Source organism: Gobio gobio (assembly GCF_949357685.1).
Source record: "Gobio gobio genome assembly, chromosome: 5".
NCBI classification, from domain to species: domain Eukaryota; kingdom Metazoa; phylum Chordata; class Actinopteri; order Cypriniformes; family Gobionidae; genus Gobio; species Gobio gobio.
The window spans coordinates 61,410,403-61,436,594 of record NC_137101.1 but is presented as its reverse complement, the minus strand read 5'-3'; the positions used below and the strand labels follow the sequence as shown (position 1 = coordinate 61,436,594).

The following is a 26,192-nucleotide window of genomic DNA, read 5'->3' as shown; positions in this document are numbered from 1 at the left end:
TCCGGCGTTCGGACACATGACCCAGAAGCGATTTGTTTACGAGCAGAGGAAGACGCGCGTGTCTAAGCTGTTGGATTCTACATTGATCGTGCTTTAGGTCTCGGCGTAGTGCTCAAAATGGAGCTTAAGTGTGTATTTCATCGATTCCCGAACACCGGCGCTACGTCATATTCTCGCGCATGCGTCGTGGAGGCGCACACAGAAGACAAGAACAAGTTGGATAAAGGTGTTATTTTGATTTTTTTTTGCGCACAAAAACTATTGTCGTCGCATTGTATGATTATTGTAGAGCCACTGTGGTGAGATAGACTTTGTAACGACGTTTTAAGTGCCTTTCATGGATCTTGGAAGTGTCAATGTACTGAATGCCAATGGAGGCCTGTGTGAAGCCTTTCTCAGCCATCAGCTTTCAACTAAAATATCTTCATTTGTGTTCCGAATATGAACGGAGGTCTTACGGGTGTCCAACGACATGAGGGTGAGTAATTAATGACAGAATTTTCATTTTTGGGTGAACTAACCCTTTAATGAAAACAGTGAACTCATTATAGACAAGTTAATTGGAAATAAATCATAAACCAATCAGCCATCAAAATAAATAAATTATAAAATGAGTAATAAATTATCGTATGTGTTTAATAAACACCAATATAGAATATTTATTCAAACCAAGTTTTAAGTATGCCTAATCATTATAGGTATTATTTGAAAGCTTAAATTGTCAAAAATCACCCTGTTTTGCAATCGTTTTATAAAAAACATCACATAACTGAATTTAAACAATTTTTAAGAACAGGGAAAATGTTAAATTAGGAGTCAAAATGATAAATTGTACATTTATTTAAAATATGGTTATATAATATTCTATATACATTATTATTCTACAGTATTTGAATGCATATAGTTTATCAATCCAACAGTTAACAACCATTTACAACACTGTAAGCTGTGTAAAAATAGGGGTTTTTCTTTTGCATTCGTCTGAATTCGGCAGCAGACTCCCTGAAGGAAAAAACAGAAATATGTCGGTTTCTCTTCTTTAACTACTCTTAAACTTTGGTTTATTTAAGCACTTTCTAAGACTAATGTTTGTTTTCACATAATTGCCAATCCTTGAATACTGTGTCTGAAGTTCAAGAACCATGAACCATGTGTTTTTGTGTAGATCCAAACATAATAATTGCTAAACTAGCACAATACATGAAGAACGCGTTCGCTAATACCATTCTAATCAAAATATCAATCAACCTTAAACACTGGTCTATTAATAAGTCATTTAGGCACAACAATAGTTTTCTGGTTGAATGTTTAGCTCAAGTCTAGTTTGGATGTGTTTTTTATTTCTGTGATTATTCTTATCTTAAAGATGGAGTTTATTAAAGAGGAGAGTGAAGACGTGAAGATTGAAGAAACATTGAAACAAGAAGAAACTGAGGAACAAACAAAGATGGCGTTTATTAAAGAGGAGACTGAAGACGTGAAGGTTGAAGAAACATTGAGAGTCAAACATGGAGAAACCGAGGAACTAACAAAGATGGCGTTTATTAAAGAGGAGAATGAAGACGAGAAGACTGAAGAAACATTGAGAGTGAATTATGAAGATACTGAGACACAAACAGGTTTGTTTCATCCTTATTCAAATGTCCAGTTCTACAGAAATGAGTGATATGTTTGAAGTAGTGTTAATTTCGTTAACAAAATTTTTTCGTTAATTACCTTTAGACGAGACAAAGACGAGATGACACAAACAAAATCAATTTAAATCCCCCAATCAGAACTTTTCTGTTAAAAGAACGCATATTCAAGTCAAGTGTCATTCAGTCGGTCTGTTCTGTCTCTTGTGCTGTTTGTGAGACTAAATCTGCCATCAAACCTTCTTAGTGATGAACTGTAATAAATCCATGGATCTATCGACTATCTGCGATTGTGTTTGCTGAATAACTGCACTTACACAAACTCTGTGTGACAATACAAAGTCTTTTTTGCTATTGTTTTAATAGAAAACATTAATGTGGAATTTCACTGTTTAACATTTTTAGAGAAGTTTCTTATTTTTCCATAGGCCAATATGATAGACTACAATACATCATTAAACTAGATTAAGTAAAACACACCATGCGTATGGGTCGACATTCTCTTGATTTGTGCTTATAGGTCAAAGTGCAACTATACTGTCCTCCCTTAATGTATGATCATTGTGAAGTTTGACAGCAAGTTAAACTCCATCCGTTATAGAGTTAAGAAATTCAAGTTGAAATTCCAGCATTAATTGTCTTGATGACACAACTCAACGATGGATCAGAATTAAACAAAAAAAAACAACGGTCATAGCACTGAGCCTTGCGGTGCTCCATACTGAACTTGTGATCAGTGTGACATCTTCATTTACTGCTACAAACTGGTAACAGTCAAATAAATATGATTTAAACCTTGCCAATGCAATTCCACTAATGCCAACATAATTTCAAAAGAATGCTGTGGTCGATAGTATCGAATGGAGCGCTAAGATCGAGTAACACTAATAGAGAGATGCAGCCACGATCGGATGATAAGAGTAAATCATTTGTAACTCTGATGAGAGCAGTCTCAGTACTATGATACGGTCTAAACCCTGACTGGAAATCCTCACAGATACCATTTCTTTCTAAAAAGGAGCATAATTTTGAGGACACTGCCTTTTCTAGTTTTTTTGACAGAAAGGGTAGATTTGAGATTGGCCTGTAATTGACTAATTCTGTAGGATCAAGTTGCGTTTTTTTAATAAGTGGTTTAACAATAGCCAACTTAAAAGTTTTCGGTACATATCCTAATGGTAAAGATGAATTAATGATATTAAGAAGAGTATCTATGACCTCTGTTAGCATCTCTTTTAATAGCCTAGTCGGTACAGGGTCGAGCATACATGTTGATTTTGATGATTTAACGAGTTTAGCCAATTCTTCTTCTCCTATAGCAGTGAATGAGTGTAATTTTTCCTCAGTGACACTACAATGCTCTGTCTGATGTGATACTGTAGTTGAGAGTTGCATGTAGGGGTGGGAATCTCTAGGCACCACGATTCGATTACGATTCAGAGGGCTGCAATGTGATTATAAAACGATTATCAATGCATCTTTTTGTCTATTGGAAATTTTAAAGCAAAGTATTTGTAATGACCCATAATTAATTTACTTCCAATATTTTGTATTAATAAAACAACTAGAAGTGTTACAGAAAGGTTACATTTGCCAGAATATGTCCCAACATTCAAAGAACCAACAGGAAACGTGTAGCAGCATACTTGTAAATTAATACTGACTTCAGCATATTCTAAATCACTAACATAAAGTAATGAGCAATACCCTCCAGTTATGTGCAATGAATAATATAATCCTTCAGACATAAAAATAAAATAAAAATGTTGCTGTACCAAAATCACAGCTTTTATACAAAAAATATAGAATTCTGTACCAGCAGCTCTCATACAAAAGTAATGCTTGTGGACTTCAGTATATTCTGAATAACTAGTAACATACAGCTGCTCTTATACACAAATAAAGTCTAGCACAGACAATTTTTTGCTCTATACAACAATAAAAAAATATTTTATACAACAATAAAAAAATATTTTATGCAACGAACATCTGAACACTAAATTAATATCTGCAGAGAATACGGACGCATATAGTTTAGTTTGACACAACTTGCATATAGTGTGGCTCTTGTCCAGGTTATTTTCCCCTTCGACTTATAGAAGCCAATGTGCTTCCATATATACACTAGCTGTTAATGCCAAGGGTGCTGGTCTGATTTCGCTCAGTTATCATGCGTCTCTGTTATGTGCGCGCTGACGCCACAGGCAGTCCGGGCGCGCGCTTCAAAGTTGCGTCTTTTGCGTTCCGTCAACATTACGCTATCAACATTTAGAAAAAAGTTTTTTTTTAAATTTGTGAATCGATTCAGAATCGTCCTCGTCCGCATCGCGATGCACCAAAGAATCAAAATTTTCCCCCACCCCTAGTTGCATGGTTATATTTTTTTGCCTAATATTATTAATCTTGCACGTAAAGAAGTTCATAAAGTCTTTACTGCTGTGTTGTTTACAAACATCAGAAGTTGAAGCTTTATTTTTCATTAATTTAGCCACTGTATCGAATAAATATCTAGGGTTGTGTTTGTTTTCTTCTAAGAGAGTTGAGAAATAAGCAGATCTAGCAGTTTTTATGGCCTTTCTGTATGCAATCATGCTCTCTTTCCACGAAATGCGAAAAACCAATAGTTTTGTTTTCTTCCAGCTGCACTCCATTTTTCTGGCTGCTGTTTTAAGGGCCCAAGTGTGCTCGTTGTACCATGGCATTGGACAATTTTCTTTAATCTTCTTTAAGCGCAGGGGAGCAACTGTGTCTAAAGTACTGGAAAAGAGAGTCAATAGTTTCTGTTGCAACATCGAGTTCCTCTAGGCTATCTGGGATGCTCAGATGAAACTGATGAGGAAGATTATTTACAAAGCAATCTTTAGTGGTAGCAGTGATAGTCCTGCCAGATTTGAAGCGAGGGGACAGCTTTGCAGCCTTAGCTAAATTAGGAATACATGATACTAGGTAATGATCTGAGATGGCTTTGCTCTGCTGCAGAATTTCAACGGTATCAACATTTATTCCATGTGACAGTATTAGGTCTAAAGTATGATTATGGCGATGAGTGGATACTGACATGTGTTGCCAAACTCCAATAGAGTTTAGAATGTCTCTAAATGCCAATCCCAACATAGATATACAGTGGGTATAGAAAAGAATCACCCCTTTAAAATAATCACATTTTGTTGCTTTGCCGGCTGAAATGAAAACGGGACAAAAACTATTTTTGTTTTATTCAGCTGTATTTACAACTTATAACATCCAAGTGAAAGATATAATACAAACTTGTCAGAAAAAAAAAATACACATTTAAAAAACAGAATCACTGAGTTGGAAAAAGAATCACCCCCTTCTAAAAATGACTTGTAAACCCAATCAGGTGTAGTTAATCACCTTCTCAATAGCACACAAAGCCAATTGACTTTCAACTGTGATCAGCTGTGGTCATTTTGATTAGCTCGGCATGAAACAAGCTTTTCCTGAAGCATTTCAGTCCTTGGTAGTGCAACTGAAGAAAACAATCAACTATGGGTGGCAAGGCATTGTCTACAGATCTCTGGGATAAAGTTGTGGATAGGCACAAGTCAGGAGATACAAAACAATTTCAAAGGCTTTATCAGTGCCTAGAAGCACAGTGAAATCTATTTTTAAGAAGTGGAAGGTAGTTGATACAACACAGACCCTCCCTGGATCCGGACGTCGCTCCAAACTGGATGAAAGAGCCAGGAGGAAACTGGTCAGAGAGGCTACCAAGAGGCCTACAGCAACTCTGAAGCAGTTGCAGAAATTCATGACAAAGACTGGTCATTGTGTGCATGTGACAACAATATCACATTCTCCACAAATGTGGCCTGTATGGGAGGGTTGCAAGAAAAAAGCCACTCCTCAAGAAAGGCCACATGCAGTCACGACTGAGCTTTGCCAAAATGCACCTTGAAGATTCTGAGGCCACGTGGAAAAAGGTATTTTGGTCAGATGAGACTATTGAATTATTTGGCCTCAACGCCAAACGATATGTCTGGCGAAAATCCAATGCAGCTTACCATCCAAATAACACCATTCCTACAGTAAAGCATGGCGGTGGTAATGTCATGTTATGGGGTTGTTTCTCTGCAGCAGGGACTGGAGCACTCGTCAGGATAGAAGGAAAAATGGATGGGGCGAAATACTGTCAAATTCTTGAAGAAAATCTGCTGCCCTCTGCCAGAAAGTTGTCACTGGGAAGAAGATTTACCTTCCAACATGACAATGACCCAAAGCACACAGCAAAACTGACCACACAGTGGTTGAAGGAGAAAAAGGTGAATGTCCTTGCATGGCCTAGTCAGAGCCCAGACTTAAACCCCATTGAAAATCTGTGGAATGACTTGAAGACAGCAGTCCACAAACGGTCACCATCAAATTGAACTGAACTTGAGCAGTTCTGCAAAGAAGAGTGGTCAAATATTGCAACGTCTAGATGTGCAAAGTTAGTAGAGACATATCCCAACAGACTAAAGTCTGTAATTAAAGCAAAAGGTGGTTCAACAAAATACTGAAACAAGGGGGTGATCCTTTTTCCAACTCAGTGATTCTGTGTTTTTCTTTTTTTCTGACATGTTGGTGTTATATCTTTCACTTGGATGTTATAAGTTGCACTGAGTAATTACAGCTGAATAAAACAAAAACTGTGTCTGTCTTCATTTCAGGCTGCAAAGCAACACAATATTATTATTTTAAAGGGGGTGATTCTTTTCTATACCCACTGTACATGGATATTAAAATCACCAACTATTAGTACTTTATCTGCAGCCCGTACTAACTCTGATTGAAAAACAGCAAATTCTTTGGTAAAGTCTGTATTGTGCGTTTGTGGCCTGTATTCAGTAGCCAGCACAAATGTCAAACGGTGCTTGGGAATGTATTGGTGATCATTGCCATAGGCCAATCATTGTAAGAAAGGGTACTGTCTTTCAAGAGAACAATATCTCCAATTTGAAGATTGGTGTGTGATTCAGTCTATTTGCATCTTTGTTGCAAGATGGGGAGGTACTTTTGTTTCCAGCGGGTCCAGAACTGATTTTCAAGGGTCTGTACTTTTCTCCATTGACTTCCATAAAGGTCTTTGTCTAAGAAATTGCAGTTAGGAACTCCAAGGAGATATTTTGGGTGAGCATGTTAGGGGTTAGTAACAATGGCATCTCTGGACCAGAGGAGACTGGAACCAATGGTCTGGCATTGATTATTGCTGATACTTCCGCCATCAAAGTACACAGAACTTCATGTTTAAGCTGGATTGGCTTGTTTTGCAGTAACATACTGTCCAGGATTCTGCGTGTGATTCCTATCATTCTTTCCCATGCACTGAAAACGTCCTTGTTAGTCAAAGAAAAGCTTTTATTGACACCAGGCCCAGAAAACGCTCAATCTCAGAATATGTCGACCACTGACGTCATAGAATGCAGAAATGCCACCTCAACAGATAAATATGTACGGCTGTTTCTGTAGCTCCGCTCACCGACTCGTGGAGCTAAACGGATCAGACTACCGAGCAATAAACATTCCGGTTCCAGCTCACATATGTTAGACATTGCGCGTTTGTTCACGTCATTTCACCGCGGAATCGTTTGTAAACAAGATACATCAATCCTTTACAATCCTTTATTTGAGGTGTTATTGGTTCATTCGTGATCAGACTCGTAACGTTATGGGCCAGGGCTCGCGAAGCCCAAAGTCCCGGGCCTACGTGTTTTTCAGACGGGCTACCAAAAGTTGCTTATAAACACATTAATGGCAAAAGTGTAATTACACTGTATTCAGCACAAACTGGGCTACCAGAATATGTGAGCAACATGTATGTACATGCTTGTATTTTTGAGAGAATAATGTTTATGCATAAGTGTTGAAAAAAAAAAAAAGTAATTAAGGCTTCAAAACACAATAGATATGTGTTCACAAGCCCTTTGATTATTGGGTGTTTTTGTTTAGAGTTTTTGCTTTAAACTGATGTGAGAATCATTGAGCCTACTCATTCACATAAAACAATATATTAATTTACATTTTGTAAAACACTTTTTCTTTACTCAGGCCTTGTGATCACTCCTGAGAAACAAAGACCTGCATAATAATGAGCTGCATAATGAAAGAGCTTTAGGTAGGCCTACAAGATTTTAGGTTTACTAGATAAGTACAGTAACAGTAAAAAAAAAAAAAGTTTTCTGGGGGAAAAATCTAAATGTTTTTTACTTAAAGTTTTTACTTAAAGCAAGCTAAATTATCTGCCAAAAAAAGAAACAAGATTTCAATCAGAAATGTTTTTGAAAGAAGTAATATTGGGACACTGAACATTGGCTCACTCATTTCAATGGCAAATATTTTCTGAATCATTTGTAAACGATCAAATACACACAATACTCATATATATATATACTCAATATAATTTCGAGCTTCAGTCAGAAACATGTGAAATGCATGAGCCAGCACTAAGGCTATTGTCTGCTATATTGGTATCAATTTATTATTATACCAGTCTGTTATATTTATATAAAATATATTAAAAACATTGATTAAAATTAAGATACAATTTATACAAAACGAAATTCAGTTTAAAGAAAGCAATTAACTTTCTAAAAAAAAAAAAAAAAAAAAACAACATAGGTATAATATTTAAACATCAATATGAAGCAAAATTCGTTTTAAAAACATTGATTAATATTAAGATACAATTTATACAAAACGAAATTCACTGTAAAAAAGGCAATTAATACTCAAATATCATTTCCATCTTAAGTTCATTTATGAGATGTGTGCTAAGGCTATTGTCTGTTATATTGACTTCTTATAAAATAAGAAGCAACTATATTAAAAACAGTGATTAAAATTAAGATACAATTTATACAAAATGAAAACAGGCCAAATAAATCTTGTCTAAACAGTCTTGCGTTATGTTGCATCAGGATTTATAATTAAACAGTCTTTTTGCGTTTCATATTCACAGATGCTAACTAACAGAATAAACTTAGCCTACCACAAGGAGCTCTGAATCAGCTCTCCGTGAGGAGAATTATTCCAGGATTATTACTCAAAGCAATGTATCTAGCTTCACTAGTTGTGTTTGTATAAGTTGAAGGTAGGGCTGTAACGATTTGACCAAAAATAAAAACCTCGATTAATTGAACATTTGACCTCGATTACGATTAATGAACGATTATTTTGCTTGAGTAAGTTCACTGATAAGGTATATACTGTAAATATTTTCTACTATTAAAGGTGGATTTTTTTTTTTCTAATGAAAAAGTGCATTGTGATTTTAAAATACTTGAAGGAAACGGTTCACTTTCAGCAGTTATTGTCTATGGAGCAGATTTCTGTTTGTTGTACATCAGATACAGATAAATTAACAATGTAGGCCTACATTACATTTATTTGAATGCATTAATGAGAGAGTGATTGTGTGTGTGAATTACTCATACCGTCTCTATTCATTATGAAGCTGTGGTTTGTACTTACTTCAAAGGTATTAAAATGTATGCCTATAACGGTTGAGTTTCTAAGCTACTTTAGTGACTTTACTTTAGTCACAGCTTCTGTCTGAGTGTTCGTTTGTCAAAATATATCAGGCATTAGTTCAACATAATACACATCTGATGGTCGAAACTCGCTTTAATGTTCAAACTGGCAGGGCTTAAACCACCTACAAATGACAAGCTTTGTGAGGATGCAAGTGAAAGAGGTCTGCCTTCAGGGCGAGCGCTTTTTCAGAGACGCGACTCGGCTCGGCTCTGTGTCACTGAAAAAAGCTGAGCACTGAACGGAGAAGTTTTCCGTATTGTTGTTGTTGAATAGTTCACAATCGCTTTATATGTTGAAACTGGCAAGCCTTTAAACGCATTTACTTTACAAACTTTATGAGCACGAAAGTGAAAGCGGCTTCGGGGCTTGCGCGCGCCGTCTGTGTGTGTGTGTGTGTGTGTCAGTGCGTAAGCTATAAGAACAGCAATTAAAGGGGTGGTAAAACGCATTCTTTTGAAGGCTTGACTGTGTTTGTGAGGTGCACTGTAACATGTGTTCATGCTTTGTTTTAAAAAAAAATGCCTTATTTTTCATATATTTGACCTTTATTCTACACTGCTCTGTCCCTCCTTGTAAAACGGTCTGATGCTTTCCGGGTTGTATGAAGCCAGTCCCTCAAAAATACACGATGGGCTCAGATTGGTTAGCTGGCCCAGTGTGTTGTGAATGTGATTTGCTAACCGCCTAGTGCACGTTTATCGGAAACGTCACGCCCCTTACCTTTACCGGAGGCTGTGCTTTGGTCAGTATTAGAAACAACGGCGTCAATAAAACCATATGAGCCCGAATCAGACCCAGAACATTTGAGTGAAGATGATCGAGCAGAACCTGTTCAGTCCGCAAGAGTAAAGACTGCGGATCTATACTCGGTACTGAATGGCACTTTAACTTTTGTATTTTTAGAACGATTATAGCCAAATATCTGTCGCAAGAACTAACCCAAAACGAACACTAAGCACTGGCTTTACTAGTAAGTTAGCCAAATCACACACAGAACCATGTTTAGCATGCCTGTATATAAACAATATGTGACGGAGCGGTGCAGATTTCAGATACCAAGTAATTTCGACTACGCCACCCTGGGAATTTCACCCAGGGAAATATGAATGACACCTAACAAATTGTCATTAGGTCACAGGTTCGATTCTCTTTAATAAGGTAGGCAGAAACGTGGGTATCATAGAAAAGTACAAAATTTTATTGATACAAAAGTAAGTGAAAAAGGACAAGTTGCATTAAAATGGTATAAATGATACAAGCAACCTCAGAGGGATGTTGAGGTGCACAGCTGGCAACAGATTCCAAAGAAAAACAAAATAAGAAAAGAAAAACACTCACGGAGCTGAGGCTCACCACAAGGGAAGTGATCACCAAGCTAGTTATCCAAAAGCACACGGTTCACACACACACACACACACACACACACACGCCACCGTGCACTCAGATCACACAACACTTCAAAAAGTGTCACACGGCAAACATTGGAGGAGCACCACCACCAGTGGAGACCTTTGCACCCGTGGGACCCCAGCTCCTGAAAGGAAAAATCAAAGATAAATACAACAAACTTCAAAACAACTCAATTAAACCACAATTTAATTGTGGCACAAAACCGCAAGTAATAATAACTATACCAACACAAATCAAATCACAACAAAATATACAAAATGATTCAAACAATCGAAATAAAGAAAACACATCAACTCAATTCAAAGGACAGGGGCGACAGGCGTGCGTGAAGCAAATATGTTTGTGCTCCTGTTCCAGAGACCAGTGAGCATCAACCCCAAAAATAAATATAAACTATAAAACTCAGTAAAACCAGACAGCAACAATCCTCTTGATTAGTTGGAATATAACGACGTTTACTCTGTATGGGCGCGGAGAAATGACAGGGCTGTAACTATGGCGACAGCAGAGGAAATGATCACAGACGAGAGGGAGAATCCTGAACCAAATATAAAACAAAAGGAAAACAAAACAATTACTAAAAAACATATGCATCACTTGCTGGAAATATCCTACATGCACAACACTCACCGGGAAAGGACTATGTGCACTATTATCCCTTCTCAAGAATGGATACACAGCATTTGTATAAACCGCCGTTCAACTGGGATACAGGGAACTGCACACACTCAGAACGTCAGCCAATCCATGAGCCCCAGCAACGCAAAACAATCTGCTTTACACTGAACAGTTCCACATACCTGAGAGGTGAGCAGTTTAAATTCCACTAATGCAGCAAGTCGAAGGAACCAGAAGGAGATGAAAAAGACAGGCTAGAACGCAACAATGAATTGTTAATACCACACGCACAGCAACTCAGGGCAAAACTGCTACATGCTAACAACATACCTGCAGCTACCGTCAACAACAAAAGGGGAGGGGCCGGACATAACGGACGTGGCGCATCACAGGCTACAACCAACCAGCTCTTAAATGGGCGGCACTCCTCACTGATAGGTGCTCAAAGCTGTCAATCAGCACCACTTCTCATTTATTCGGTTACAAATACATAAAAGCTCTAATCAAAGAATCATTTACACTAATGCCAGGTTCGCTGTTGAGATTTTAACGTTAGTGTTTGTAACGTTAGGTGTTCGTCGGATAACGTTAAGTATGAATGAGCATTTAACAGACTGGTTTGCAGAACAGCGCTGTCATCTGTTTACTTCCTTGCTACAATGTACAACCTATTACAGGAAAACACATCGATGAAATATAAATCAGACTTACAGGTTGTGGCCTGTAAACAGCTTCTGTTTGTAAATCCAGCTTTCAGGACAAGCCGTGGTGCATATCCTGTATTGAACTCGCGGAGTTTGCGGAAGTTGTCCTCCGTGAAATGTGCAGCGCGCGCGTCGTGCATCCACGCACTGGCAGTGTTTTTTTCACGCAGCTGACGTTGTGCAAATCCGGCATTGAAATCGCGAAGACGGTGGATGTTTTCCTCCGTAAGATGTGCTGCAGGGAGCCCCGCACGCGCCTGTTCCCCGCTGTCTCATACACACACGTGCATATAACATGCTGTATGTTAAACGCTCTGCAACGCACCCCCGTCCCAAGGAAGGCTGAACAGAGCAAGTACCCCAGACCTGCAATCTGGATGAAAATAACAGCGTTTCCTTGGCATCGCGGCAACAACACTCCAGCCTAACTATACCACAACAGCGCCGCGATACAAAATGGCCTCACCCCCCCTTATTTAATATTCTCGGAGGAGGGGTTTATGTAAATATTGAGCCTGGTGATGTCACCAACCTTGGAGGAATGTCTGTAGTCGCCTAGCGGCCGTTTGCTGTAGTCCTTAGAAACTGATTTCTTTAAAAGCAAATATCTCCCTTTGCTTTAAACTTTGAGAGTTGTAACTTTGCAGATGTTGTTTATGCTCAAGCAGCAACATTACACGCTAGCTAAAGTTAGAATAGTGAAATCGTGGTTTACCACCCCTTTAACTGACCTGTATAAACTGTATAAACTGTGTAAAACATGCAGCTACTATCGTGATTCTGGGCATCTATAAACACAGATAACTGCTCCTGCATATGTGTGCCTTCAAACTGCACTTGATGTGACTCACGGGGCGGAGTCACGTGAAAACCGAAATAACCGACATGGGAAAAATACGTCGGTTAGAGGTTCTGAATGTCGGTTTCGTTATTTTTCGATTAATCGTACAGCCCTAGTTGAAGTGTGTGTGGGTGTCGACGCATGGATTGCCTGTATTTGAATCTGAATGAGCGCGCGGTCGGTGGGCATGGCCGCATTAGCGGGTAATGAGGCAGTAATGAGTTGACTAATATATCCCACTTTTCACCAAGATTACATAAACACAGAATATTTGTTTTCGTTTTGATTTACATGATTTAAAACCTGACATTTCAACGTTTCTTTAGACATATGTCTCATGTTTGTGTGTCAAGGTTTCACTAAGCTACAGGTCATTTTCTGAAGAGAATCAGATTAGACATGAGAGAGAGGCTGAAGATCGCGAATCATGTTAGTTTCCCTTATTTTTCAAAAAGCACAACAATTTGTTTTTATTGTGACTGTACACAAAAAAATAGAATCTTTACAGAATATAATGATGTTTAACACTTGCATGAATGATAAAAAAACGACAGAGTTATTTGAGTCTCTTTGGCACTGATAAGAAAAAAAGAGAGCCGATCGCGACCGCCGACTCGAGGGGGTTAAGGAAAGAAGCTGCGAGAGTACTTGATCTCGATTGTTAGGGAGAAGTGGTTGAGGTGATTTGAAGTGTAGAGGAGCAACCCAGAAATTGTTCTCATCTTTTTGAAAGTCCCTCTCCAGTCCTCTGTTTACGTTCGGCTTATGAGCATTACCAAGGCAGACTTCATTGATTAGGACCCAGCCTAGATCAAGTCTTTGGGTGAAGGGGGAATTGTGAGGACCGTTGATTTGCTGCCTGACCTTATGCACTCTAATGAGAGATCTCTCCCCAACAAAAGTGGGATTTGCATTATTGGATTTGGGGAAAAACATATTTTTTATTTTTCAATCTATTACTCCAGCCATTGCTCTATGTCCATATTTTCTTTTAATTTCCCTGTAAATGGGACTATCCAAATCCTCTGCAGTTGGAAACTTGTGTTTGCCATTTCCAGACCCCATACTTTAACCTGAGTACTTTAGACTCGTCTTTATACTTTACACAGTGGTCGTCACCTCGGTGTCCTGCCTGCACAAACTTGTACAGACTCTTACAAACTTATACGATTCTTACGAACTTGCAATAAATGTTTCACAAACTAGTGAAACCCTCTGGTATATATCTGTTGTCTGGAAATGTCAGTCCCTATTCACTATTATTGTTACATTTTGTTGGTGTTAGTTGTTGCAAGCACTGATACGGGCAGATATCAAAAACCAGGAACATAGAAAACAGGGAAAACGCTCAGTAGTGCTGTTCAGACAAGACAAGACTTTGCAGTGAATGACAGGATGAACAGGCTAGATATAGACAGAGGTAATGAGATAAATGAGAGACAGGTGTAAACAGCGCCTGACGTAATCGGTTCTTACTTCTAGCCCTGTTCTAGCCCAGCAATGTTTTGGTGCTACTTAAGAACCACTTTTCCTGGCTCGAAGCTGGGGCTTTCGGTGTGGAAACACAAAGAACCGATTTGATTCTCTGGCTCCGACCTAGCTCTATCACTGCCTTGGTGGAAAAGGGGTATCATTCGTTCTTTTTTACTCTCAGTTTCAATGGGTAAGGGCCAATAACACAAAACACAGTAACATACTCCTTAGTTTGCTGTTATCTGCAGCTGTCCTACCTTGAAGTTTCCAAGAACTTGTTCAAGACAATGAACACACTAGTTCAAAGTATCAAAGTTTATCAAACAAAAATGTGTTTACTACAGAAAACTAGAATTCCCCTTATATTTAACAAAAATATCTTACATAAGCTATAATATGATATAGTTTATGTAAAAAATTGCCATTACACTAGCACTTTACAAAGCAAATTTGCTTTGATGTCAAGCGCTCTGGCATTGCGATCTATCAGAGAGATTAAGGGACTTAATACCAAAGAAAAACAGCACTTCGTTAGTATGGGGTTATTACGGCTTTGAAGTGACAGACAAACCCTTCACAAACCCTTTATGACTACAATGACATCAAGGACCGTGACGTCGCCCAGCATGGCGCAGCCGGGGCCCCACCCTGGAGCCAGGCCCGGGGTTGGGGCTCGTATGCGAGCGCCTGGTGGCCGGGCCTCCCCCCATGGTGTGCGGCCGGGCTCAGCCCGAAGGAGTGACGTGGGGCCACCCTCCTGTGGGCTCACCACCTGCAGGAGGGAGCGTAAGGGGCCGGTGCATAGCGAATCGGCAGCAGTCGAGGGCGAGGCCCCCGGCGACCCGATCTCTGGACACGGGATCTGGCTTTAGGGACGTGGAATGTCACCTCGTTGGCGGGGGAAGGAGCCTGAGCTTGTGCGGGAGGTCAAGAGGTACAGACTAGAGATAGTCGGGCTCACCTCCACGCACAGCTTGGGCTCTGGAACCACACTTCTTGAGAGAGGCTGGACTCTCTACCACTCTGGAGTTGCCCATGGTGAGAGGTGGAGGGCTGGAGTGGGTTTGCTTATAGCCCCCCAGCTCAGCCGCCATGTGTTGGAGTTCACCCCGGTGAACGAGAGGGTCGCTTCCCTGCGCTTTCGAGTCGGGGATAGGTCTTTCACTGTCGTTTGTGCCTACAGCCCAAATGGCAGTGCGGAGTACCCGGCCCTCTTGGAGTCTCTGGGAGGGGTGCTGGAAAGTATGCGTTCTACTGGGGGACTTCAACGCCCACGTGGGCAGTGACAGTGACACCTGGAGAGGCGTGATTGGGAGGAACGGCCCCCCTGATCTGAACCCGAGCGGTGTTCTGTTATTGGATTTCTGTGCTAGCCACGGTTTGTCCATAACGAACACCATGTTCAAGCATAAGGGTGTCCATCAGTGCAATTGGCACCAGGACACCCTAGGCCGTAGGTCGATGATCGACTTTCGGCCATATGTCTTGGACACTCGGGTGAAGAGAGGGGCGGAGCTGTCAACTGATCACCACCTGGTGGTGAGTTGGATCCGATGGCGGGGGAGGAAGCTGGACAGACCCGGCAGACCCAAACGTACTGAGGGTCTGTTGGGAACGTTTGGCTGAGCCCCCTGTCAGAGAGATCTTCAACTCCCACCTCCGGCAGAGCTTCGACCGGATCCCGAGGGAGTCTGGAGATATTGAGTCCGAGTGGACCATGTTCTCCACCTCCATTGTCACTGCGGCCGCTCGGAGCTGTGGCCGTAAGGTCTCTGGTGCCTGTCGAGGCGGCAATCCCCGAACCCGGTGGTGGACACCGGAAGTAAGGGATGCCGTCAAGCTGAAGAAGGAGTCCTATCGGGCCTGGATGGCTTGTGGGACTCCGGAATCAGCTAACCAGTACCAACAGGCCAAGCGGACTGCAGCCCGGGTAGTCGTGGGGGCAAAAAATCGGGCCTGGGAGGAGTTTGGTGAGGCCATGGAGAAAGACTATCGGTCGGCCTCGAAGAGATTCTGGCAAACCGTTCGACGCCTCAGGAGGGGGAAGCAGTGCCCTACCAACACTGTTTACAGTGGAGATGGGCACCTGTTGACCTCAACTGGGGATATCGTCAGGCGGTGGAAGGAATACTTAGAGGATCTCCTCAATCCCACCGACATGTCTTCCGTTGAGGAAGCCGTGGTTGGGTACTCAGAGGTGGACTCGTCCATCACCCTGACTGAAGTCATCGAGGTGGTTAAAAAGCTCCTCTGTGGCAAGGCACCAGGGTTGTATGAGATCCGCCCTGAGTACCTCAAGTCTCTGGATGTTGTGGGGCTGTCTTGGCTGACACGCCTCTGCAACATCGCATGGCGGTCGGGGACAGTACCTCTGGACTGGCAGACCGGGGTGGTGGTCCCTCTTTTCAAGAAGGGGGACCGGAGAGTGTGTTCCAACTATAGGGGGATCACACTTCTCAGCCTCCCCGGGAAAGTCTATGCCAGGGTACTGGAGAGGAGAAGTCGGCCGATAGTGGAACCTCGGATTCTGGAGGAACAGTGTGGTTTTTGTCCTGGTCGTGGAACACTGGACCAGCTCTATACCCTTTCCAGGGTGCTGGGGGGTTCATGGGAGTTTGCCCAACCAGTCCACATGTGTTTTGTGGATTTGGAGAAGGCATTCGACTGTGTTCCTCGTGGCATCCTGTGGAGGGTGCTCTGGGAGTATGGGGTCGGTGGCCCCCTGCTTAGGGCAATTCGGTCCCTGTACGACCAGAGCAGGAGCTTGGTCCGCATTGCCGGCAGTAAGTCAGACCTGTTCCCGGTGCATGTTGGACTCCGGCATGGCTGCCCTTTGTCACCGGTTCTGTTCATAATTTTTATGGACAGAATTTCTAGGCGCAGCCAAGGGCCGGAGAGTGTCCGGTTTGGGGACCACGCGATTTCGTCACTGCTTTTTGCGGATGATGTTGTCGTGTTGGCCTCCTCGAGCCAGGACCTTCAGCGTGCACTGGGACGGTTTGCGGCCGAGTGTGAAGCGGCTGGGATGAGAATCAGCACCTCCAAGTCCGAGGCCATGGTTCTCAGTCGGAAAAGGGTGGCTTGCCCGCTTCAGGTTGGTGGAGAGTTCCTGCCTCAAGTGGAGGAGTTCAGGTATCTAGGGGTCTTGTTCACGAGTGAGGGAAGGATGGAACCGGAGATTGACAGACAGATCGGTGCAGCTTGTGCAGTAATGCGGTCGATGTACCGGTCTGTCGTGGTAAAGAAGGAGCTGAGCTGCAAGGCAAAGCTCTCGATTTACTGGTCAATCTACGTTCCTACTCTCACCTATAGTCATGAGCTGTAGGTCATGACCGAAAGGACAAGATCCCGGATGCAGGCGGCCGAAAAGAGCTTTCCCCATAGGGTTGCTGGGCGCTCCCTTAGAGATAGGGGGAGGAGCTCAGTCACTCGGGAGGAACTCGGAGTAGAGCCGCTGCTCCTCCACATCGAGAGGAGCCAGCTGAGGTGGCTCGGGCATCTATTTCGGATGCCTCCTGGACGCCTTCCCAGGGAGGTGTTCCAGGCACGTCCCACCGGGAGGAGGCCCCGGGGAAGACCTAGGACACGCTGGAGGGACTATGTCTCCCGGCTGGCCTGGGAACGCCTCGGGGTTCCCCTGGAAGAGCTGGAGGAAGTGGCTAGGGAGAGGGAAGTCTGGGTGTCTCTGCTTAGACTGTTGCCCCCGCTAGGGATGGGCGATATGGACTTAAAAATTTATCCCGATATTTTCTAGTATTTATTGCGATAACGATATCGATGACGATAAATGTAGTATCATTCCCCATGTTTTTGGATACAAGTGAGAGCTTCATGCATTCTTGAGAGTCTCAGAAAAACAAACAATGACCTAAAGTAAAACGTACATGTCATCAAATAGGCTCCTATAATACATAAAATATATATATATATATATATATATATATATATATATATATATATATATATTAGTGCTGTCAAACGATTAAAATATTTAATCGCGATTAATCGCATTAATGCCATAGTTAACTCACAATTAATCGCACATTTTTATTTATTCTAAATGCCCCATTTCTTTTTGTCCCATTATTTTTTCTTATTTTAATGCTCTTATCAACATAGAAAAGTGGATCGGCTTGCTTTGTTCAAATGTTTGTTTTATTGAAAACAACATTGGCATACTGTAGTGTTCGATTTCACACCAACATTCTCACTTGAAGCAGTCATTCACACTTGGAGCAAATAATCGCTCACACAATGTAGCACTGTCCATCAATAAAAGGGTGAAAAAAATACTTTGTTGCACAAACAGCCCCTTCAACAGCCCTTTCTAAGGGATCAAAACAGGGTGATACAAAATAAAATTACAAAGTGCACATGCAAGGTAAACTAGGACTCCGCCTATAGTGCAGTTAAACCAGGGGTCGCCAACTAGTGAACTCCGGACCGCGAGATGCGTCCATCCGGACCGCGAAGCCTTTTGACGTAATGAAACAGTTAACGTTGCAATGCTCACTGTTACTACGTTCACTTCAGACCCAGACGCGCGGTCAAGCATGCAGTGAAGAAGAGACTGATGGTGCGCTCACACCGGACGCGAATGACGCGACATGCACGCCGCTTAATTCGCGCCGCAGAATGTCTATTTGCGTCTTTGCATTGACTTAAATCACTCGCGCAAAACGCTTCATTCGCGTCCGGTGTGTAGGCTACGCACCATCAGAGCAGAAAGCAGCGCTCAAGACAAGCACTTTTAGTTGAAGACCCCTGAGTTAAACCATGGCTTAATACGTTTCTCATTTCGGCATCTCACGCTTGCCATCCACGTCTACTGTTTTAATGGCCGAAACAAGTGTGGGCAGCCGCAGCGTGCCTGATGTTTTGTTTCCGGTCTAGCTACACCCGGAGTGGTGTTGTAGTTTTTCTAACGTTACTAGTTGTTGCAACAGCATGTGAAAAAACTACAAAGTTTGTTAGACCAAAAAGAACGTTAATCTCGCGATAAAAAAATTAACGCCGTTAAAATAGGTTTGCGTTAACGGCGTTAATAACGCGTTTAACTGACAGCACTAATATATATATATATATATATATATATATATATATATATATATATATATATATATATATATATATATATATATATATTTATATATATATATTTTTTTTTATGTAAAATTCCACACCAGCCTTTTCAGAAATGGAAAAGTTGCAGATATAATTGTCTTCTGTAAAAGTGCAGGTAATGTTTAAATAGTGCAACTGTGCTAAAAAACATCACACAATACAAACAATAATAATTTTGAAATCAATGACAAGTTTTACATGTAAACCGATTCTGTATTTATTCATACACTCATGGTGCAAACAGTGGTAAAAATAGCAGAAACAGCAAAAGTAATTATCCCAAAAATGTCTTCAGATTACAAAAAAGTTGAAAATAATGATTTAATGATAGAACTTCAGTAATTTGAGTTGATAAGATAATACCACGAATTCTTCTACTAATAAAAATAAACTGCACTAAGGAATAATGAGCTTCTGGGTTCATGAATATTAATCACGTTGTCAGCGCTCATTCAAACTGATTTGCTGAAATCAAAACAGGCACAGTAATAGGTGCACGCCAGCCAATGAGATTCCCGTTTGTGCATTCGTTTCTTCCTGTTCATGAAAGGCTGAATAATTCCAAATAAACGCCATTATTTTACGGGAAAATACAACAAAGGATATTGTTTACATGTAGCACACCAATTCTGTGTTGTGTAAGACTCTCTCGCTCTCTCTTTGAGTGTGTGTGGAACACTGAGCGCTCTCAGTCGCGCCTCACACTAGTGTTTACTGTGTGTCAAATACACTGCGCATTCATTGAGGTGAACTGAAATAATGTGCTTTACCGATCGATTGAGAAAGAGCGAATCTCTTAAGCGCTCAGTCCAAGTGCTCAGCGCGTGAAAATACATCTGTATGTACAGGTTCAGATTGCCCTCAGGTGCCCCTCGTTTAGCTATGAACTCTTCCGCCATAGTTGTTTTCGCTCTGCACGTGAGATGCGGATTCAGTGCCGCCGCTCCCATTACGCGCGGCGCTTAGGGCACCGAGTGCTGCGGGGGGGCACCACAAGAAAATTATCTCTCCAACCCCGGTTCAGCTATACAAATTGATGAACGCAGCCAACGCGGCCATCATAAAGTAATAACGCTTAGGGTATCAAGAGACGGCCAGCGGCGGCACTGTGCGGATGGGTCGCGCCATCAGGCTTTATCGTTATTATCGCGGGAAGACAAATTCTTATCTTGGGGAGAATTTTTATCGGTATATCGCAAAAGATAAGATATCGCCCATCCCTAGCCCCCGCGACCCGGCCCTGGATAAGCGGAAGATGATGGATGGATGGATGGATGGATGGATGGATGGATGGATGGATGGATGGAAGTGACAGACACAGGGCAAAAAAAGGTCCTTTGCAAGAAATGTCTTTGATTTGTTGCCACAACGCCATAACCCACTACCTCGCTGAAGACATGGAGCCTTTTAATGTGACCAAAGAGGGGTTTAAAAACCTCATCTGAACGCTGGATATGAAATATACAATTCCATCTCGCAAATATTTTAGCAGAGTTGCAATCCCACAGCTGTTCATTGAATGTAGGAATAAAGTTGAGACAGAATTGAAACGCGTGGAATATTATGTCACAACAACAGACTTGTGGTCTGTCAGAACGACTGAACCGTATCTTAGTCTCACTGTGCACTTTATCAGTGATGACTTCGAGATGAAGATTCACTGTCTGCAAACGTTATACTGGCTATATGGAGGACAAATATAGTGACCCAGCCACACAAGCTTCTTGATGTAGCTTAATTCCTTGATCCACGATTCAAATGGACTGTATTAGACAAGGGAATATTTCAGACATCACACACACTTAAGCCCTATTCGGACGGGATTAGTTTAACATGGGGAGGTGGGGGTAAAGTAATTATTACCAGAGGTTCTCTGTGATTTTAGTCCCGCCCGAATGTCCCATCTCGGTAATCATTACGGACAATGTCAGTAAAGATTACGGAGACTTTTACCTTCTGTAAAAAGGTCCGGAAAAATGACCTCGGGTAATACTAATCCCGTTCGAATAGACCCGCTGTAAAAATGTCCTGTAAAATTCCGTCATTTACTGTTTAAAAGTAGTAGCATGGAGGCGCTTGAAACAGGTGTAGGTGGTGGGACAACTCTGTGGCAAACCTCCAGGATTTTCCGCACACCATTTAAAGCAAAAAGAAGATCGAAAGCACTTATTAGAGGCACAACACTTTTAGCATTACATTGAATATTTTTTTAATATTCATATAATATAAAAATATTATTTAAGATTTTTTTTAATATTCCTAGCTTAAACACAGCGTTTCCTCCCTGCTCCAGTTTCGCGTTTTTCTTGTTGGCGTGTTTGCTCATGTGATAACAGGAAGCAACATCATACGACAAGGAGGTTACTGTGGTGCGTAAAGTGAGTTACCCCTCCCACTTTTGCTAGTTTTACTGAGATGTCTTATCCCGTGCGAATTGGCCATTAACATTACAGATGTCCTGAGGTAAAATTACTTTACCCCCACCTCCCCATGTTAAACTAATCCCGTCCGAATAGGGCTTTTCTGTGTGAAGAAAATGTCACCAAGTTAATTTTATTTCTACTTGAATGTGTGTTGTATTTTAAATGCTCTTTATCATTCCTGACTTAAGAGTGCTGTTTAAGTTGATTTAGTTGCATATTTTGTGTAGCATTTGAGATCAGTATTTTGTGTTTTTGTCAATTTAAGCTTAACTTATATCAAAGTCAGAAGAGCTTGTTTACAGAAACGTACAGTCATTATTTGTTCTTACTGGAAATTGTAATAAATGTTGAAATCAGTTAATATCTTTTCAGTTCTTTTTCTTGAAATAGAATGCATTCTGTAGGCAGCACTAACTGCATTTCGGATAGAAAGGCACACGGCATCTGCTAGACTAAGGGCGTTTTCACACCTGAAAGTCCGCACCAAGGTCCGAACCGAAGTTCATGTTTTGAGACATTTTATACATTCGGTTAGTTTGGGTTTGGTTTCACATTGCAATTATGTGAGCGCACTAAAGAACTTTACATGACACACTTGCGTCCACTCGTCATCATCTCTGTGGGCGGCATCTGGACATTGATTGGTTTGTAAACGGACGTGCGTCTGACATCAGCGTCTTTGACAAGAATGAATGAACGGACGCATATCGTTGCCACTATTGAACAGTGCGCATTGCTTGACTATTTTTATTTGTTACGTTTAAAAGTGGACATTTCAAGCTTTATATACACATATTTCTCATGTTTGTGAGACAAGGAGCTACTGAGTTTCGGTTTATTTGAGACACGCTCCAGTTCATGTGTAAAGCATGTGATCGCTCCCGCGATTATTGTCTGCTATAGACTATTTGCTTCTTATTTATTAAATCCAGGCAATTATCTGATTAAACGTTGATTAAAATTAAGATACAATTTATACAAAACGAAATTCACATTAAAGAAAGGCTTTCTAAGCAAAATCATACAAAATTTAGTTCAAAATCATTTCTGACCTTCTGTCTTCTGACATATTGCGCATCTTTTCGCTTTTCATAATTTTGAATTTAAAAATAACATTATAATATTTAAACAGAAACAGAAACTTACTGTAATTGGTCTGAAAGTCTGAACCATACAGAAAATGCTTTCACACTAGAAACGAACCGAACCTTTGTTCAGTTTGATCCGGACCGAGACTACCTCTTTTCGTCAGACCAAATTTCGTATGTTTGGTCCGGACCGAGGTACGGGGGAGGTTTCACACCTGTAATTTTGATTCGGACCAAACTGAAAAGTCAGAAGATCTGTACCAAACAACCATTTTAGGTGTGAAAACGCCCTAAAAGGTAGTGGAGGGGTCTGCAGTTAAAGGCATGTTGTTCTGCTATAATTTAGATGGTGTGCTGCCCATTATTGAGAATATTGAGCTGAAGCTTGACTTTACAAAATGATTACTAAATGGCAAATCGAATCGTAATATCTGTCAGAAAAATCACAAATAGATATTTTTGGAAATTGTCCTAAAGAAAGGAAATGGTTACGAATATTGATAAAAGGTTCTGATATTAAATGTAACCCCTCTTTCTGTAGCTTAGTGAGTATAGGATCTAGCAAACACGTTTTTGGTTTTGATGCCTTAAATGTCTTGATGTCTGTTGTTTTGTGTACCATTAAACTGGGGTTAACTTGTTTTTGTCTTTTTTAGATCTGATGGCACTGAAAGTGGAGAGTCAGGAACTAAATGAAATGGAAGAGAAAGATCCGTATGGGCAACATCATGATTTCACAACTGGAGAAAAATCTTTTAGTTGCTCACAGACTGAAAAGATTTCCTCACAAAAAATCACTCAAAAGCTTGGAAAGAGTTTAAATGAAAAACGACACCTTAAAGTCAACATGAGAGTTCACTCTGGAGAGAATGCATTCACCCGTGAAAAGTGTGGAAAGAGCTTTATTAAAAAAGAAAACCATAAAAAACACACAAGTACTCACACTGGAGAGAAGTCTTACACCTGCCCACAGTGTGGAAAGAGTTTCACTCGTAAAGTAAACATGGAGCAACACATGAGAATTCACACTGGAGAGAAGCCTTACACCTGCCAACAGTGTGGAAAGAGTTTCACTCAAAAAGCAATTATTGAGGAACACATGAGAGTTCACACTGGAGAGAAGCCTTACACCTGCCAACAGTGTGGAAACAGTTTCACTCAAACAGGGCATCTTAAAGCCCACATGAGAGTTCACAGTGGAGAGAAGCCTTACACCTGCCAACAGTGTGGAAAGAGTTTCACTCAAAAAGCAAGTATTGAGCAACACATGAGAATTCACGCTGGAGAGAAGCCTTACACTTGCCAACAGTGTGGAAAGAGTTTCACTCGAAAACAACATCTTGAAGGCCATACAAGAGTTCACACTGGAGAGAAGCCTTACACCTGCCAACAGTGTGGAAACAGTTTCACTCAAACAGGGAGTCTTAAAGCCCACATGAGAATTCACACTGGAGAGAAGCCTTACACCTGCCCACAGTGTGGAAAGAGTTTTACTCAAAAAGGATGCTTTGAACAACACTTGAGAGTTCACACTGGAGAGAAGCTTTACACCTGCCCACAGTGTGGAAAGAGTTTCACTCAAACAGGGAGTCTTAATGCCCACATGAGAATTCACTCTGGAGAGAAGCCTTACACCTGCCCACAGTGTGGAAAGAGTTTTACTCAAAAAGGATGCTTTGAACAACACTTGAGAGTTCACACTGGAGAGAAGCCTTACACCTGCCCACAGTGTGGAAAGAGTTTCACTCGAAAAGGATGCTTTGAAAAACATTTGAGAGATCACACTGGAGAGAAGCTTTAAACCACCAACAGTGTGGAAAGAGCTTTACAATATATCTTATATCTTATCATTTGCAACATACGTCATTCAGCTCGTCCTGACTACTCTCGGTTATCCGTATGTATATTTTAGGCAACTATAAAACAAAATATGTTTTAAAACACCACTTTTCCTCTTCGTTTTCATTTTAAGAATCTTAAGCATTAACCCTTTAAACCCGAGAAATGCGTCTGCGAGATCTGTAGGATTTTTCCTCATGACTGTGTAAAACAACTTAAAATACTCTGTCACTTTTGTCCTCACAGACATGAAAAGCTTAAAGTGTCTACTTTTATTTATGTACACTCAAAATATAAACTAAATGTTGTGCTTTTCGCTAAATAAAGAAAACAAACAGGATGCACGTTCTCCCGTTGGTCTCTCTGTGAAGTCCACTCTGAAATGCACCTGGAAATGAACTGTCAGTGAATACTTGACACACAGACATGACAGATATCTCTTTATAAAAGCTGGAATGTCTACTTTTAAATGAAGTCATTTATATAAAAACCTAATTTTCTCTGTTTATGTAATCCGTATGAAAACAGCGAGAGGTACAGTTCCTCAATTGGAGCCTCATTATCTTTAAGGGGAGACACGGCAGGTGAAAACATGTGCTCCCTCAACATCTAAGCATTACACATTGAGGTGGTTATTTCATTATATTTTGTCAACTTGCTCCTTTAGATTTCTACCCGACATCATACACTGCGCTGTCTAATCCAAATATGGGCATTTCATTTGTAGGACTAACCAACTGCAAAAGTTTGCAGTCGAAAACCACATTTGATTGGTCATGTGAATTTCTCACTAAGTGATACGCGCTGCCGCTTCCTTGCGTATTCTCCACCTGAGAGAAAATGCAGAGAACGCCGAAATCAGCTCATAAACGTTCACAGAAAAGAATAACGATGAAACCCCGTCAGAATTAGATTCAGTTATAGAGGGACATACAAACTGCAAAAGAACTGTCCCTCTTTGTTGTGTGACTGTTATGTGTTTTTGTTATGGTAGTTCTTTTCAACTTACGGCTATTGCTATTAATCATGTTATTAATAGCAATTAGATCCTAAGAATCTAAGAAACTAATAACTAAAACTAAGAAAATTAGACCACGGGATTGGCTGGCTTTGTTAAAATCTTTGTAAAAAAAAAAAGACTAAATCTAAATGTAAATCAGGTGCGTATTGACGAGACCAGATGTGGAGCAGAGTGTGAGTATATATAGTGTCTGTGATGAGGTGCAGGTGCATGTGATCAGTACTCCTGGGAGAGTGAACGAGTGGGCGGAGCGTGGAGATCTGGTGATGATGCATGTGTGATGGTGGGCGTGGGCTGTGACTCTGTGACAGTACCCCCTCCTCCACGGGCTGCTCCTGAAGACCGGATGGGGCGATGCCGACAGGGTCAACCTCGACCCCTAGGAGCAGGACGATCTGGATGATCTGCATGGAACTGAGTGAGAAGTGAGGGGTCAAGGATGTCATTACGGTTGACCCAGGATTGTTCCTCTGGGCCGTAGTCC

At 41.1% G+C, this 26,192-nt stretch overlaps 1 protein-coding gene across 1 annotated transcript in view; it reads left to right on the top strand.

The window, feature by feature from the left end:
- LOC307126715 (uncharacterized protein) overlaps positions 1-25,813 on the top strand; it is a 34,336-nt gene extending 8,523 nt beyond the window's left edge. The window contains exons 2-3 of the mRNA XM_079817368.1: positions 1,367-1,619; positions 23,505-25,813. Coding sequence (XP_079673494.1) covers positions 1,367-1,619; positions 23,505-24,649 — 1,398 coding nt within the window. The 3' untranslated portion in view covers positions 24,650-25,813. The remainder of the gene's footprint in view (positions 1-1,366; positions 1,620-23,504) is intronic.
- The last annotated feature ends 379 nt before the right edge of the window (positions 25,814-26,192 follow it).